An 18,404-nucleotide genomic window follows, 5' to 3' on the forward strand; every position below is an offset into this window, starting at 1 on the left:
GATTGAATTATTAAAGAGGAATTGTAAATAAAATTCTTAAAATCCATTTTAAATACTGCAATTTAAAAATATATTTTAAAATCATATTTTAAATGAATATTTATAATTTATAAATCTGAATATAAATCTTTTTTACGCATTTAAAACACATTTTCATATTATTTACCTTCTATATTTACAGCTGAGGAGAAAGATCTTGTTTCACTGGTCTTCAGTGTTCTCAGGGAATGGTAGGGTCACGGAAAGGGAGAGGATGAAATAGAAATAAAATGAAATTGCAAAAAAGATTTGAAAATGCAAGGTGAAAAAGAAAATGGAAATGTAATAAGGAATGGCCTTTTTAAATGCCTGATTAGGAAAGGTATTTATAATCAGCTTTGGGAATTGTGTTTTTTTTTAGATATCATTTTAGAAATATGAATTGAGAACAGTGGTGTGAAAATACACACATTTGTTACTTAAGTAGAAGTATAGATACTGCAGTTTAAAAAAAGCTGAAGTAGAAAGTGAGAGAAAGTATGTGCTCCAAAAACTACTTAAAGTATAAAATTATAAAATAACCTTAAAAAAAAACAGCCAGATGCCACTATATGATTCAAAGCTCAATTGTTTGACTTTTTGACTAAAAATTCTTAGAGATAGGGCCAAGGATGAGGGAGGTCTTGTTGGTCTCCGTCTCGCGATACGCTCTCACCTGTGTCCGACCTTTCAGACATTTCAACATCTTTTTCTGAATCCTACATTGTAGCATGGCATAGACAATTCACGTTAGCAGTTTGAAGAACACCTGCTTGCTTCTGATGATTTCCTTTAGCTAACCAATGAGTGTTTGCGTTCTATGACTCATCCAATGACACTAGTTTTCACTAGATGTGGGCGGAGCCAATGATCTGCATTGGATGGAGCGCATGACAGGAAATAAATATTTAGAAACGTTAAACCGAAGCCAAGAGGAACGAGTAACGTTTGTTTTAAAAATGTAAGGAATAGAAAGTACAGATACTTGTGTGAAAATGTAATGAATAGAAGTCAGAAGAAAAATAAGTAATGGAGTAAAGTATAGATAACTAAAAAGTGTACTTAAATACAGTAACGAAGTATTTGTACTTTGTTATTTGACACCTCTGAGAATAGGCTACATTTTAAAATGACAGCAGTTTAGATTAAATCAATGATTAAATCTACAACTCCTATTTAATAATTCAGCTCATAATGTGCTGTTAGAAAACGCTTTTCAAATTGGATTTTTTAATTGTATGGCTTAAAAATGTTCAATGTTTTGACTCATTTGGCGCTCCATACTTTTCCACCTGTTTGACTGTAGCTCCTCCCCTAAATGGGCGGTCCTCTACCCGGAACCTCCTTCTCTCATAATCGCACTTTTTTCACCCCTTTTACCCAAGATTCCTTCCGTCTCAGGTCTTCCGGGTTCAATCGGAAACTCAGAAAGATTTGAATGAGTTAATCTGACCGACTAGAAGTAATTTGAAGAGTTTTTGTTGGACTCTATGTTTCCACGTAAATCTGCCACTTCTGTCAGTCTGCCAACGGTAAGCTAACCTAACTCTGTCCTCCACCCGCCCTGATCCTCTCACCTGTAAAAAACTTCCAGCTCAGCTGCTTTAGCCTCAGGTGGGATCAAATCTAGACATCAGGTTCACTTCTTTAGGTTTAAATTGAAGCTGTTCAGGTGCCACCAGGACGGTTAATGCTTTACTGGTTCTGCTTTCTTGTTGTTATTTTGGTTGTTTTTTTTATGACAGTCAGCGTTTGTTCAGCCATGGAGGACCCAAAAATACCGCAGAGGAAACTGTCCAGGGCCGGAGAAAGTTTATACCAAGTCCTGGGCTTACAGAAAGGAGCCACCCCCGATGAGATCAAACGGGCCTACAGGTGAGGCTGACTTTATGACTCAGTAGTTATAAATGTTTGACTAGATATGATGTGGCTGGCTGGATTTTTTTCAATCCAAGACAGCCGTGATCGGAGCTTAATCTGGAAACATAATTCCTTAAGTACTGTGGTGGCAGGACAGTTTTAAAGTCGTAGGAAAATCATATTTAAATGTCAAATCATTCTGGCTTAAACATGTATATAGATGGACTCTTTATCAGACTATATTGTCCCAAAATGTAGAAAATTTCTATTAAAAAAAAAAAGTCTTTTTTTTCGTCGTTTTTTCTCTCTCTTGTTTTTTTATGCAGGCCAGTTAGTTATATGTCACTCTGAACACCTAAATTAAGTCAATCATATTTCAACGGTCATCTGTCAACAGAGGTGTCAAGTAACAAAGTACAAATACTCTGTTACTGTACTTCAGTACACTTTTTAGTTATCTATACTTTACTCCATTACTTATTTTTCTTCTGACTTCTATTCATTACATTTTCACACAAGTATCTGTACTTTCTATTCCTTACATTTTTAAAACAATCGTTACTCGTTCCTCTTGGCTTCGGTTTAATGTTTCTAAATATTTATTTCCTGTCATGTGCTCCATCCAATGCAGATCATTGGCTCCATCCACATCTAGTGAAAACTAGTGTCATTGGATGAGTCATAGAACGCAAACACTCATTGGTTAGCTAAAGGAAATCATCAGCAGCAAGCAGGTGTTCTTCAAACTGCTAACGTGAATTGTCTATGCCATGCTACAATGTGGGATTCAGAACAAGATGTTGAAATGTCTGAAAGGTCGGACACAGGCGAGAGCGTATCAGGAGACCAACAAGACCTCCCTCATCCTTGGCCCTATCTCAGAGAATATTTAGAAATAGTCGAAAAGTTTACCTTTAAATCATATAGTGCCATCCGGCTGTTTTTTTTTAAAAGGTTACTTTATACTTTTATACTTTAAGTAGTTTTTGGAGCACATACTTTTTCACTTTTACTTGAGTAAAGAGGTCAAGTTGATACTTCAACTTTTACCAGAGTGTTTTTAAACTGCAGTATCTATACTTCTACCTAAAGGGGAAAGCAGTTTTTTTTTTTTTTACATTGGCCCCTTGATTTTACGTTATTCCATCATGTTCTACTCACCCATATGAGTTTTGTGTCATTTGGAGCCGTTCTGAAGATATTCCGTTAGGTTATATCCAAGTAATGTCTTCCTATGGGCAACGACTTGAAGGCACAAACTAAACTGTTCATCATTTATTCTTTATGGTACGCCAGCATTCAGAACATGTAGGACAATCACTGTCCCCCAGACATCTGTGGTTATATTTTTTATATTTATATTTTTTTAAAGAAAAAGCGGCCTGTGTATGACGTCATCCATGCGCGCCGGCCACCATTCATTCATCCTGTCTGCTGAAGTGCTGCTAGTTTTCCTCACATGCCTGGAAGACGTCTAGTGCTGCTACCACAGATGATCTCGCTCCCCAAATGGAATTGAACGATTCAGATTAGCTAGAATGAATAGAAGGGGTAGAGCGTAGCCGCCTGTGGCCCGGGCTGCCTGTCACTACTCCAGTCCGGCACGCGGATGATGTCATACACACTCCGCTTTTTTTATAAAATAACAATTTTTCGATTTTTCCGTTTTGGAACGGACTTTAGACTTAAACACTTCCAGGATTTTGCTTTGAGGATATGGAACTCCTGTGTGGACATTATTATTAAAAATAAAAACAACGGACAGTTTTGGACTTTCAGTTATTAGGGTTGTTTTGTTTTGTTTTCTGCAGATATAAATTGAGACTTTGAGTTTACTTATAAATTGGTTGTGAAGGTTTTTTGGGTTATTGATCTATTTTTACTGAATTATTATTGAATGAAACTTTGGATTAGTGATGCACGATATTGGGATTTTGGCCGATATTTTAAAACTCATGTAGCCGATAACCGATATCGATACCGATGTTAAAGCTTGACAAAAATAAGTAGTCATTGAAATTAGCAGTTCTGTTATCCATTTCTGACACTTTGAAAATTTATATACTCAAATATATTTTCATATGCTGATATCAAATTGATTTTTAAAAACGCGGTATCGATCTATTTTACTTTCAAAATCTCGTGAAATTTCATCGTTCTGTTACAAACTCTCGTGATATTTTGCAAATTCTTGTGAGATTTTGTTAGTAAAATAGATCGATACCGCGTCGATATATCAACATATAAAAATATGGCAACATTTGGTGAATTTTCGGGGGATTTCGTAGCATAACGATGACATATAGCAATATTTCATTAGTAAAAGAGATTGATATGGTGTTTTTAAATGGCAATATATCAGCATATGAAGATATTGGGATATTTTAATGTATCAATATTTTTCCCTCGTCTTTAGAAGTTTTTAAGTCTGTAATAAAGAAGTTTTTGAGGAAGAAGTAGTATTTTTATTTTTTTTAGACTTTAGAAACTCAGAAGCTGATCAAATATCGGGTTAAATATCGGTGGGGTGGCCGATGTCCGATATTAAATTTTATGGCCGATACCGATAGGGGGCCGATTATTTCGTGCATCCCTACTTTGGATTCTTGGTAGTATTGCGATTTCTTTTTTTTTTTAATTAAATCTTTATTTCTAAAAATCAACATAATCTTACTAAGGTGTTGGATATTTTTTCTTTCGTCTCAAATTTATAATATAACATATTTTGCCTGTTTTCCTGTGACAGAATCCCCCTTGAGTATTTGTGAGTTCTGCTTTTAATAAAGCTAAATTTTACAAGCTGTACTACATAAAAGACAAAAAAACTATAACTGAAAATTAATTAGTTAAAAACTAATCTAAAACTAAGCCTTTTCAAAAATAAAAACTAAACTAGCTAACAAATACTATAAGTGAACTTGAATCAAAATAAAAAAAAAAAAATCAGAGGTCAACACCTGATGTAAATAAAAACTAAGGAGAGTTTCAAAACAATTTTTACCTTGGTTGTATTTGGAAATTTGAGCGAGCACACAAACAATTTGAGTTTTACAAAATGTTCAGATTTTTTATTTTTTTTTTAAGCTTAAGTCCCCAAATTACAGCGTTTCTGCAAGGAAAACAAAGTCAGACTTCTCAAGGCCACAATAAAAAGGTTTTCAGAGACTTTGTCATTAGCTTAAAAGATTACCGCCCAGTGCAAATTAGCAAATTAGTTACCATTTGCATGTTTCCAAGCGATACAAGGCTTTGGACTCAAACTCACTGCGGATCCATACATTTAAATTGAGAAAGCTTCCTGGAGAGGTGGAGAAACGTCTTTTAATCTTGGAAACCAAGTCCAGTGGATATTTTTTTGAATTTTCACGGAATAGCTGCTAAAAGAGCGACTTCTTTTTAACTTTAGGGTAGAATCATTGAGCTCCGCCTCAGATCCTCCCTGATCAGAGAAAGTGGGCATTTGTTCAGCAGAGTCGCAGTAGGGGCTTCCTGGTGGGGGCTACATACAACTGTATAGCTTTGATAAAGAAATAGCATTTTAGCATAGTTAAAAGTAAAAAAACAAAAAGAATTTAGGATGATAAAGTTCCCTAACAGATCAAAAAAGACATTTCATTAGTTTTTTTTTTATCATAACTAAACTAATTTATTGTTTAGAATCATCAGGATGAATAGAAATGTATCATGATAGATAAACTAGGGCTGTGTTCAAATTTATGGACTGCGTCTTCCAAGGACGAGCTCCTTGAAAATAAGGAGAGTTTTGGCTGTGAATTCAAACAGGTCTACCCTTCTGCGGCTTTCTCCGCTGTCGACCCTCACGCTTAGCAACCGTGAGAGTTGATACGCAAAACAGGAAAGGAATGAATACTGAACTTTTTAAAACAGTTTATTTCTTAATTTATTTTCTTTTTTTTATTGTAAAGTGAGAAAACACTTGTGTCAGGGTTTGGTTGAGGTTTGAGGACCAGCATTGAGATCCAGCAACGACAAGGAACCAACCAAGAGTGACACCAGAGGGTACAAATAGCTGACTGAGACAAAGGCAGGTTAACGAGCGGATAAGGAGCAGGTGTGAGAGGAGATAACGAGGAAGCCAAGGGGAAAGGAACACACACAAGAGCGCAGAAGAGGACGATAGAAAAACCTGAGAACATAAATCTAGAAACTACAACAAAATAGGTGTTAAACCAATAAAACTAGAAAACAAGGAGCAAAGTAAAGCACAACAGAACCAAGACCATGACATGTGAATCCAGAGTGGAATAAAGGTCCCAACCACCAGGTTCATGAATAAATAAAATCAAATGTAATGATATAAACCTTATTCTGTTTAATAACCTGCTGCTGTCATTCTGCACATCTCTGATGTTGCTGCTATTTTCAAATATCCATTACTGTAAAAATGTCCATAGCTGCATATTGGTTATTTATTCTCCAGGTGCAGTTTTACATTGTTAAAACACTTTACAGTATTTTATTGTTTATGTCGTAACTCTACACTATTATGTCATTCTTATACATTTTTCTAAATTCTAAATTTGTGTGACCATTTTTTTCAATAATCTTTTTGCTGCTGCAAATTTCTCAATTGTGGGACAATAAAGGGATTTTCTATTCTGTTCTATAAAAGGGGAAGAAAGATAGAAGTAAATCTAAACAATGTATATATAAAAAATGTATCCGCAAAATCTCTAATATTCAACAAAAAATACTTAGTTAAGCATATTGTGCAAAATAGCAATAAAAAGATGAAAACCCTATCAGATTTATAGTCCCCACACTAAAGATATATTAGAATCTGTCCTTAAATTACAGCCAAACTCATTTACACAGTAACAGATAAAAACCTTTAGATAAATCAAACATTACCGCCACATATCTGACTCAATAATCTTTAAAATCCTTCAAATCCGGCAAAAAGAAGGACGTATTTTTAGGCCAAATAACGAGGAGTCTTGATCTCTGACCAGACCTCAGCGCCGCGCTGTAACGTAATCGGCCTTCGAATCCGGCGTTCGGAGGACACATGCCCATGAATTTGAACAGAGCCTAGATGACAAATGCCCACCCTTAGCCAATACAAACACAAACGCATCTAAGGTCTGCACATAATATCGGCCGGCCAATGAATTGGTTCGTCTCTTAATTGTTGATTGATGGAACCAGTCATATTATGACCACATCAAAACAGACCAGGGAAGGCAAGAATAAAGATGAAATGGGTTTAATAGATCAGTAAAATGCTGCTACTGTAGGAAGAACCAGGAAAAGGACCTAAAATTCGGACCAAAATGCGACATGATGGTTCAGATTCCTTTTTTTAGTTTTTTAGGTGAAAAGATCAGAATCGGGATGCATATCTAAAAAGTCAGATTATGGGTCATGAGCAAAACAGTCAAAAAGCAGAGAAAAACAGGGGCTGGCTTCTGTCGTTTATTTCCAACCCAAGTTGAATTACTAAAGTTAATACTAAATACTGGTAGCCTGTGAGTATGTTAAAATATAAATCATAATATCTGATATAATTTTGACAACCAAAATTTCAAATTTAATGAATTAGAAACTCAATTATTATCAATCAAAACAGTATTTAGGTCTGAAAGACAGAATATTTTCAGACCTTTAGTTTAGATTAGTGTAATGATTTGTTATTACATAGTTTTTTTAACAGAATACTACCACAAACTAAAAATAAAACATTATCAGTATGTTTTATACTCTTTATTCAAAAATGAACTTAGTTAAGTTAAACAAATAAGCCCCATTTGACCACATCTTGTGAGGTTATTTAGAGGAATGTATAATTGATAGACATTGGTCATTCCAGAGTTGCTTTTATTTCACTTATATTTAAATACAAGGTCCAAATGAAGGAACTGAGGTGATAGTTGGACCCCACTGATGTTATACAGGCAGTCCACCTCCACCAGGGTGGTCCACAAAATGAACTCCAGCATTAGAAGCAGCTGGTGGCCTGAGTTTAGCCTGAATTCACTGCCTGGCGCTTGACTGGCTTACCAGAGAACTCCTAAACTGGCATCTTCAGCGCCAGCATCCTATGTCCTGAGTAATATGTTGAGTTGCTTCAGTCATTAAAGTATTTTAAAGCAGAATCATTTTTCAGTTTCATTCTTTCTGAGACTTCCGGATGAAGTCCTCTGTGGGTTTGATCATTTTCATTCCCACCATATGTTTATGACACGCTCCCCGTTCTATATATCAGTGCAGAGCTGGTTATCGTCCCGCAGCAGTGTGTCGCAGATATTTTTGATGTATGCCCAATATTGAACCATGGTCTGCGCTACATTATTCTACGCCACAACACAGGCGACAATCAAGAGGGCCAATCAGGAACTAGCTGTGGGTCTAGATACGGCCGAGATGGTGAGAAAGTGGGGGCAAGTTTGTGCGACCACGGAGGGACACGCGGTTGTAATGTTGACCAATCTGCGGTCATCTAAAATTTGGGAGAGGTGTGTCTGCAGAAGGGGCGGGGCCATATTTCCATTCACTGTGACACACTGATGCAGAAAACCTGGTTTCTGAGTTTAAATCAGCCTCACTGATATCCAGAATATTTTCCCCAATAAAGATCTGATGGCCAGCTTCTTCAGGCTGAGGAGCTCAGTCATCCGGGGAGGACTCAGAGTAGAGCCGCTGCTCCTCCACATCGAGAGGAGCCAGTTGAGGTGGCTCGGGCATCTGATCCTGGACGTCTCCCTGGTGAGGTGTTTCAGGCACATCCCACCGGGAGGAGGTCCAGGGGGAGACCCAGGACACGCTGGAGGGACTATGTTTCTCGGCTGGCCTGGGAGCGCCTCGGGATTCCCCCGGAGGAGCTGGCCCAAGTGGCTAGGAAGATGGACATCTGGGCCTCCCTACTGAAGCTGCAACCCCCGCGACCCGACCCCGGATAAGTGGAAGAAGATGGCTGGATGGAAGATCTGATGGGCTTTTAAAGTTTGTTTTGGTAACAGAGAGAATATAAGAGATCCTGAGGTGTGAGAGTTTACTGTAATGACTGTAATGAACTATCAGGAGCCGTAAAGATTTAAAAAGGTTAAGGTTGCAGTTTGATGATCGACTTTGTCATTGTTTCATCGGACATGCGGCCGTATGTCTTGGACACTCGGGTGAAGAGAGGTGCGGAGCTTTCCACTGACCACTACCAGGTGGTGCGTTGGCTCTGGTGGTGGGGGAGGATGCCGGTCAGACCTGGCAGGCCCAAACATGTTGTGAGGGTCTGCTGGGAATGTCTGGCGGAGTCCCCTGTTAGGCAGGGCTTTAACTCCCATCTCCGGCAGAACTTCGAACACATTCTGGGGGAGGTGGGGGACATTGAGTCCGAGTGGACCATGTTCCGTTCCACCATTGTCAAGGCGGCTTATCTGAGCTGCGGCTGCAAGGTTGTCGGTGCCTGTTGTGGCGGCAACCCTCGAACCCGTTGGTGGACACCTCCGGTGAGGGATGCTGTCAGGTTGAAGAAGGAGGCCTATCGGGCCTTTTTGGCCTGTGGGACTCTGGAATCCACTGATGGGTACCGGCGGGCGAAGCGGCATGCGGCTCGGTTGGTTGCTGAGGCAAAAACTTGGGTGTGGGAGGAGTTTGGAGAGGCCATGGAGAAAGACTTCCGTATGGCTCCGAAGCGATTCTGGTCCGCCATCCGGCGTCTCGGGAGGGGGAAGCGGTGCAGCACCAACACTGTTTATAGTGGGGATGGTGTGCTGCTGACCTCGACCCGGGACGTTGTGGGTCGGTGGGCGGAATACTTCGAAGACCTCCTCAATCCCACCAACATGCCTTCCATTGAGGAAGCAGGGCCTGGGGACTCTGGACTGGGCTCTCCAATCTCTGCGGGCAAGGTCGCCGAGGTGGTTAAAAAGCTCCTCGGTGGCAGGGCCCCGGGGGTGCCACCCCGGCAAGGTCTATTCGGGGGTGCTGGAGAGGAGGGTCCGTCGGATAGTCGAACCTCGGATTCAGGAAGAGCAGTGTGGTTTTTGTCCTGGTCGTGGAACGCTGGACCAGCTCTACACCCTCAACAGGGTCCTGGAGGGTGCATGGGAGTTCGCCCAACCAGTCTACATGTGCTTTGTGGACTTGGAGAAGGCGTTAGACCGTGTCCCTCGGGGAGCCCTGTGGGGGGTTCTCCGGGAGTACGGGGTGCCGGGCCCTTTGATACGGGCTTACAGGTCCCTGTATGACCGGTGTCAGAGTCTGGTCCGCATTGTCGGCAGTAAGTCGGGCTTGTTTCCGGTGAGAGTTGGACTCCGCCAGGGCTGCCCTTTGTCACCGATTCTGTTCATTACCTTTATGGACAGAATTTCTAGGCGCATCCAAGGGGTTGAGGGGATCCGTTTTGGTGGCCTTAGGATTGCGTCGATGCTTTTTGCAGATGATGTGGTCCTATCGGCTTCATCAGGTCGTGATCTGCAGCTCTCGCTGGATCGGTTCGCAGCCGAGTGTGAAGCGGCCGGGATGGGGATCAGTGCCTCCAAATCCGAGGCCATGGTCTTGAGCCGGAAAAGGGTAGAGTGCCTTCTCCGGGTCAGAGGGGGTGTCCTGCCCCAAGTGAGGGAGTTTAAGTATCTCGGGATCTTGTTCACGAATGAGGGAAGAAGGGAGCGGGAGATTGACAGGCAGATTGGCGCAGCGTCTGCCGTGAAGCAGGCGCTGTACCGGTCCGTCGTGGTGAAGAGAGAACTGAGTCAAAAAGCAAAGCTCTCGATTTACCGGTCGATCTACATTCCTACCCTCATCTATGGTCATGAACTCTGGGTCATGACCGAAAGAACGAGATCGCGGATACAAGCGGCCGAAATGGGTTTCCTCCGTAGGGTGGCCGGGCTCTCCCTTAGAGATAGGGTGAGAAGCTCGGTCATCCGGGAGGGACTCGGAGTAGAGCCGCTGCTCCTCCACGTCGAGAGGAGCCAGTTGAGGTGGCTCGGGCATCTGGGTAGGATGCCTCCTGGACGCCTCCCTGGTGAGGTGTTCCAAGCACATCCCGGCCGGGGAAAACCCAGGACATGCTGGAGAGACTATGTTTCTCGGCTGGCCTGGGTGCGTCTTGGGGTTCCTCCTTAGGGGCTGGAAGAAGTGGCTGGGGAGAGGGAAGCCTGGGCCTCCCTTCTTAAGCTGCTGCCCCCACGACCCGACCCCGGATAAGCGGAGGAACATGGATGGAAGGTCCCAGTTTAAAGAATCGATCAAGGAATATATGGTGTTTGGTGCTTGTTTTTCTGCTAATGGTTACTTTATGATTCAGTTTTTCTTATATTCTGTTTCCCTTTATCTAAATTATAACCTTCTTTTCTATTATTAGGAAACTGGCTTTAAGGCATCACCCTGATAAGAACCCAAATAACCCAGAAGCTGCTGAGAAATTCAAGGAGATCAACAATGCCAACTCCATCCTCAGTGACGAGAACAAACGTGGCATCTATGACCAATACGGCTCAATGGGTCTCTCCATAGCAGAGCAGTTTGGTGAAGATGCCGTCAAGTACTACTTCCTCATGTCAAAGTGCTGGTTCAAGGTGATTGGCATCTAAAAGCAAAGCAGCAAACCAGGGGATCTGTGGCTGCAGGGTTTAGTTGGCTCTTAAGTCTTTCAGCGTATTTAACATCGATCTGTTTCAGACCCTGTTTTGCTGCTGCACCATCTTCACCTGCTGCTGCTGTTTCTTCTGCTGCTGTTGCTGCTGTGGAAGGTGCAAAGCTCAGCAGGAAGACGAATACTTTATGGACCCAGAAGATCTGGAGGCGGATTTTAATGAACAGGAAGCAGGTAATAGACTTTCTTTTTTTGCTTCCAGCTACTAAGTTCTTGTTTTAAAAATGAGTTGTTTTATGTCCAACTCTTCTTTTAAACCAACAGAAAGACATTTTTTTTCTGTTTGTTTTAACAATACATATTTGAAAGAATCACCTAAATCAGACAAATATCTCTCCTTCCAAAAGTTATTCTTTGATTTGAACATTTTTGTGTAATTTAGATTTTTATTTAATACTAATTTGTGTTTTTCAGCACGAGACCATGTAGTAATTAATCAGCCCCGCTGCAATGAGGACTCAGGTAAAAGTCTTTCCTGCTCAGCTAACAGTGATCAGGCCCTCGCCTTTCTGCTGCTCTGTAATGTTTGCTTCGACTGACTGGGCTTCCTGTTTCTATTCAGATTTTATGCCTGTGTCATAATGCTTTCATAAAAGAGAAAATGATAGAGGAAGATCACTAATAAGTCCCTTTTGCCGTCTTATGGCCACAACCAGCACAAAGTTGCAGCAGATTGCCAATTGGGTATTTGGCCATCTGCCAAGATAATCCCTTTGCTTTCTGGTGCAACAAACAGGTTCTATGATGCTAAATGAAGCATCCCCACATTATAATGATGCCACCACTGTGTTTTATTTGCTGGAGAAGTTCAGAGTGACAGGATGTTTTAACAGCAGTTTGCATGTAGTCCAAAAATAAGGCTGTCATCCAAGCAGAGCGTCTTCTAGCATGTTTGCTGTGTTCTCAACATGAATCTCAGGAAATACAAGTTATTTTTTGATTGGGCACGGCTAATAATACCATGGAAAATGGCATTATTAACTTTGAAATCTGTATTTAGTGATGTATTTTAGCTATGAGCTCATTTCTGGTGGTTAATTATATAAATTCCTGGATTGTTTTTGTTTTCTTTAAGTAAGTGTCAGTGCTTTTTGATTGACCAAAACTGAATATGGATAGCTCTTGTTTAGCTTTATGATCCCACTAAAGCAAAGGGAAACATGGGGCCAGTTTAACATCTCCTTGAAAATATGACTGATCAGAACAGAATAATGTGTTATGCTTCTCCCTTGCTGGTTAACAGGTGACTATAGAGGGGGATAGAAAATCAAAAAACTCTAATGGTTAGTGCTACGTTAGTGCAGATTTGTGCAGAAAAAATAGTTTGCGCTACTTTTGTTTAAGAGATATTAAAGATTATTTTTCAGGTCATCCAAAGGTCACCATCCCCCCCATTAAACTCCGATTTGAACCAAAGTGGTCTCCTTTTTTTGTGAGTCGTTTGTGCTGATTTGCGCACTAAAAAAGGAGACCACTTTGGTTCAAATCGGAGTTTAATGGGGGGATGGTGACCTTTGGATGACCTGAAAAATAATCTTTAATATCACTTTTTTTTTTTTTCTAAACAGTGTCCTGTCTGGCAATGTGGCAATAAGAATAATTGTCTTGATGCCAAAAGGAGCCCAACAGATTTTACTTTCACAAGTGTAACCAGTACGGCTATCGCCATAGTGTTTCACTTGTTTCATGCATATAAATTGCTTTATTATGATTATGCAGGGAGTTTTACAGTTTATATGGACACTGCAATGTAAATAGAGCAGAAAAACAGAAGAAAAGGAAAAAAGAAAAAGAGAAAAGATGAAAGAAAGAGGAGATAGAAAGGAGACAATGAGGAAACATTTTCAGTCTGCTTCATCACCTGTAACGAGATGTAAAAAGAACAGCACAACCGAAAGACACGGTACGAGATATACAATAAAGCAACACCTTGAAACTATCGCTAAAGTAATATTATTAAGTCTGACATGTACTCTGTGTTACCTGAAGATATGAATGTGGGGTTTCTGTATGGAAGTGAATCTCTAAGTACCTGGAGCCGAGCACCTGTAGTTGTTTGTGAGGGTGAACTTGTGAATGTAAAGTTTATCCATAGAAAAAATGCTCAATAGTGGTCGTGGAGAGCTGAAGAGGCACCCCCCCAGAGCACTGAGTCCAGCGCCGGGAGACCCAAAGCCCCAGGCGCTCAAAGGGACCCCAAGAGCGAAGGCACCAAGGAGGAGCTAGCCCCGGAAACCAGACCCCCACCAAGGGAGGAGGAGAGACGGCACCGAAGAAGCCCCCCAGCCACCGCCATGCCGGCGCCCCGGGGAGCCACGGGGACGAGTCCGCGGGCTCCGCTGGCAGCCAGCCACCCTGAAGTGAATCCGGTCCGGGGCCCCAGGGATCTGAGGCCCCAGGGGCGCCCAATCCCTAGACAGGAGTCCCAGCAAGACTGCGGAGAGGCCGCCAGGAATGAGCCAGCAGCCACCCGGGCATCCACCCCAGACCCCGAGCTCCACCAGTGCACCGGCGAGCCCCGACACCAGCCAGCGGAGGGAGAGCAGGACGGGGGGAATGGGCTCCGCACTTAGCCTGGGAGAGAAAAAAAAAACAAAAAACACTCACAATCTCAATCACGCCTTCCCTCCCTAGTGCCCCCACTCACACCACAGAAGAAGGGGGGAAAAAAAACGAGGACACACATTCACACATAACTCTCACATTCAATAATACCAGGACCAATGACCCGGCGGCACCGGTGGTTGGTCCCGGGATTATCGGATGACCCAATAAGTGAAGCTAAAATAGGGATGGGGGGGAGGGGAGCGATGACACCACCACACCAACCCATCTCTTTCGTGCATCGAGCCCGGCTCCCCACCCCGCACACGGACCGGACCACCCCAAGCAAGAGCCCCCCCCCGGGGCCCACCCATCCCGCGCAGGCCACCCAACCAGAACCCCCCCCAAACTACTTTGACCCGCCACTACACGCCCCTCCTTCCAGCCTTCTTTGGGGAGAGCAGAAGTGACAGCCCCGCCACCGGCAGGCCACCTAGGCCCCGCAGCCGGCCCCGGCCAAAACCGCGGACCAGGTGGCTCACTCTTCCTCCAGGCCCCAGACTCCGGGCGGCAGCCGGGGAACAGGGGTGTGAGAAGACCCCGATCCTCCCTGCGCCCACTCAAATGTGGTGTTGTTGCGTGTTGCTCTCAGATGTAATTAAAACTGGGAGTACCAAGAGGGGGTGTCCAGCACAGTCCAACCCCCCTCCGGGAGGTAGGCGGTGCCAGCGCACCCCCCCATTCAACAACCCTGAACCCTCAGTGTCTAGATGCGAGAGGGGATGGAGGAAGCCGACCGTGGTGAGGCCGATAAAATAAGCCCCCCACCCTCCAGAAAATGACCTACATAGATGTGTGTTGTGAAAATGTTGCAGATGGAAGTGTCTAAAATGTAGAATAAAATTGGGGTGGGGGACTTTATCAGAAGGTGGGGCCCTCCAGTAATGACCCCCTCCCCAAAAACCTACATGTGTGGCAGTGTGATGGAGTAGGCAGAGGGATGATTTCGGGGATGGGGAGCAAAGGACTGAGGTGCTTACTGCACTCCCAGGGAGCCAGCTCCCCCATTGACTCAAATAGGCACCCCCGTTCCCCAGAAGCCCCTCCGGAGAGGGGGGCCCCACCAGTCTCACCATCGTAGCCCGGGGGCCAGGTCCCGGCAGCAGGACCCATTAGCCAGCCGGGCACAGGGCCGACACCACCCCCCACCCCCCATCCTGTCCATCCACAAAAAAAAAAAAAATTATAATAATTTAAATAAATTAATGAATAAATAAGGGGGGGGGGGGACAACCCCGGCTGGCCAGCCCACGCGCAACACGCAGAGCCCCCACCCCGGACGAAGCCCCACCAGGGGACGGCACGGACCAGGACCGAGACAGGGAGCCAGACCCGAAGCCCTTCTAAAATCCTCTTACCTCTGTCACCACCCCCCCTCCGGAGATCTAATCCCTCCCCTACATTAACATTCAAACTACTCACCACACAAGCGACAAAAGACATCCAGGCTGAGATCATTCCCACTCCCCCTCCCTCCCCTTCCCCCACTAGCAGAGTGCAAACCCCTGAAGGGGTAAGCATCTGCCAGAGGTGTTAATGTCCATGCCCCCCCCCCCCCCCCCCCCCCCCCCCCCGAGGCACCCCAGCACACCAGAGGCCGCGGCAGGGCAGGACAGCGGACGTACACCGGCCCAGACCCCAAGCAGCACCCCCCACAGAAACCGAACCCCTGAATCCCGGGGCCCCCACCCGAGGGCAACGCGTCCCAGGGATCCCAGACCCCCGGACCCACCCAGCAGCGGCACAGCTGCCAGGCCAGTAGCCCACGTCCGCCACCATGGAACCCCCCAAGAGCACCACACGCGGCCGCCATAGGACCCCCCCCCCCCCCCCCCCCGGAGCCCCACAGCCCCCCACTACACTAAGTGATGGAGCAGATCAAGGGAGCCCAGAGGGATCGGTCTGATGGGGATGCAGATGCTGTCTCAGTATAGAGATCTGTTGTTGGATCACATTAACCTTGATTGATGCTGAGTTTATCCTCACTTTTCCAATTCATGAGGATAGTTTTCTTTGCGATACATAATGCAGTGAAAGCCATGCAAACTGATTTTTTTTTTTCCAGAGAGCTTCCCTCAAAGTCACCCAGCAAGCAAACTGGAGGGGAAAGTGAGATTTTACAACCCAGGCACAGTGATAAGTCCTTACATCCTTTAATATCTCTTAAAACGAAAGTAGAGCAAACAATATTTTTTTCTGCACTAAGGTAACAATAACCACTCAGTCTATTTGCAGAGTTTTTTATGTGGGTGGGGTGTCAGCTTCATGCAGCTTTTAACCTACATTAGAGCAAAATTAAAATGAGGCATGCATGCAGTGCATTGATAGCTGTGCTTCCAAAAACAGGATGTGGATGTAATGAAGAGCTTTTAACGTGGAATTATCCCACTGAATGCTGCAGAATACTTTGATATAATGAAGGTAGTTTTGCTTATCCACCACAGCGGAGCCTTTGACCTCCAGCCGCTTATTTCTGTTCTATAATCTGCACACATGAGTTCAGATGCTTCTGCTGCTTTTGCTTTGTCATAAATATATATATAAATATATATATATACAATCTTGTGCACTTTATTGCTCTTTTTTTTTTATTGCTTGAAAGTGAAATTGTGTCATCCATGAATCCTTATGGGGATATGTTTTCAGCTTATCGAGCTCTAATCTACGGATAACTTATTTTTGTTGGAATCAAACTATTTATGCTCATAATCTTGGCTTCCTTCATCCTTTTTTTTGCAGCTGAGAACACAACAATTGTGCTTCAGCCTATGGCTACCAACGGCACCTCAAGCCCTGGAGAGACCCGGACCATGGCTCTGTCCACAGTCGATTGAGCGAGTCGGCCAGTGGATGAGTAAGCCTTTAAAAAGGAGAGCTTTGAATCTTTTTGGACTAGGTGTGGGAGTGAGGTCCCACCTGCAGCTTTCCTAATTAATTCAGATCAACTTATTCTGCAGATTTTCCTCGGACTGAGGAACAGGAAACGCCCCAATAAGACGCCTTTCTATTTACGTGAATGTTGGTACTGCCAAAGGGTTGTTTTGTGTTTATTTCCCCATTAGATCATGTGTATATAATTTTTTTTAAATAAAAACTTGTTTATATCTGTAATATTTTCGTGCAAAAAATGACAAAGCCATGCAGATCAAAGCAACTGATCTCTTGTTAAACATTTTTTTTTCTTGTGCACTTTAAACCAACAGTTTAGTGTTAAAAGTTCTCATGGTGGTTTAAGAATGTCTCTGCTCAGGATTCCCTAAATGTTGAATGTTGTTTCCTTCTATTTTAACACGCTGCTTTTACATTTTAAGGCCAAACCACTTGTCTTCCTGTACATGCTAACATGCTGGAGAATGAATTAATAAGTGAAAGCTTTGGGTGGACACATCAGGTTGTGATGGTGGCACAGGTCTATCTAAGACAAACCGCTTTTTATTTTTAATCGTCTTTCTGTGATGGTTGGATCATACTGATTTCGATCCACTTTTTCCTCTGCATGCAAAGATTTTAAGAGTTGTTCTTCCTGCTAATTATATGTGATCAAACTTCACTTTAGCCAAAATGTTTTCAGATCATTACTGACATCTTTTATTACGCTGGTTTTAATTAGCCGGCTCTAAAAGGTGTTATTTACTCTGCACAGGGTTCCTTCTTCAGCTGTAGCATGGCTTGATTTTGTAAGTTTTACACATGGGCCGGTTTGAGATTCTCAGGGTACGTTAACCTGGAGTAGAAACACAAGGTTTGCGCAGGATTAAAATATATATATATATATATGATATTTTTATTTCATTGATCTATGTAGTTTTAAGCAAAAGTATGAAATAAACATTGGATTCAGGAAACTTAGAAAAAAACAAATCTTTTTCTCAGCTCATCGCTTCCATTTCTCTGCACTTATCGTCGCCTTGCTAGAATTATTTTCAAAAATCCCACTAATTCCTTTTATTTTTTAAATTATTTTAAGCCTCCTGACTGGCAGTGTGCAGGACCAGCTGGGCTGAAACTACTGTCTCTCTTGCACTTTCCTTTCATGATGAGGATTTTGAACTAGGAAATGAGTTGAAATGTTAGCGGTGTTAAAATAAATCATTTTAAAAGTCTTGACATACCTTGAAACCTGTAATCAGTCTGTGCCTTATGGGGCAAAAACAGAAAATCCAGTTTATTGGCAGACTCTTCCAAAAGCCGCCTGCAGGGGGAGTCAGAGGCCTGCTTTCCAGTATTTATTTTCTTTCTTTAATTGAGGCTTGAGAAAATGGCAGCTGTTGCTGCCTCTGGTTTTTAGATTTACTATAGCAGAGTTATT

At 43.1% G+C, this 18,404-nt stretch overlaps 1 protein-coding gene across 2 annotated transcripts; it reads left to right on the forward strand.

Moving 5' to 3' along the window:
• Positions 1-1,374: 1,374 nt before the first annotated feature.
• On the forward strand, positions 1,375-17,368 carry dnajc5gb (DnaJ (Hsp40) homolog, subfamily C, member 5 gamma b). Of its 2 annotated transcripts, XM_038299609.1 has the most exons (7): positions 1,375-1,550; positions 1,764-1,893; positions 11,201-11,414; positions 11,518-11,665; positions 11,906-11,953; positions 16,835-16,949; positions 17,053-17,368. In XM_038299609.1, exons 2-6 carry the CDS (start codon positions 1,781-1,783, stop codon positions 16,927-16,929), a joined length of 618 nt encoding a protein of 205 aa, XP_038155537.1. In that variant the 5' UTR covers positions 1,375-1,550; positions 1,764-1,780; the 3' UTR covers positions 16,930-16,949; positions 17,053-17,368. The 2 variants fall into 2 exon arrangements, with proteins under 2 accessions (XP_038155537.1, XP_038155536.1); XM_038299608.1 differs by having other exon boundaries at positions 16,835-17,368.
• Positions 17,369-18,404: the final 1,036 nt, after the last annotated feature.

Source organism: Cyprinodon tularosa, unplaced genomic scaffold (genome assembly GCF_016077235.1).
Source record: "Cyprinodon tularosa strain WSP-4 unplaced genomic scaffold, ASM1607723v1 ctg430, whole genome shotgun sequence".
Classification (NCBI taxonomy): domain Eukaryota; kingdom Metazoa; phylum Chordata; class Actinopteri; order Cyprinodontiformes; family Cyprinodontidae; genus Cyprinodon; species Cyprinodon tularosa.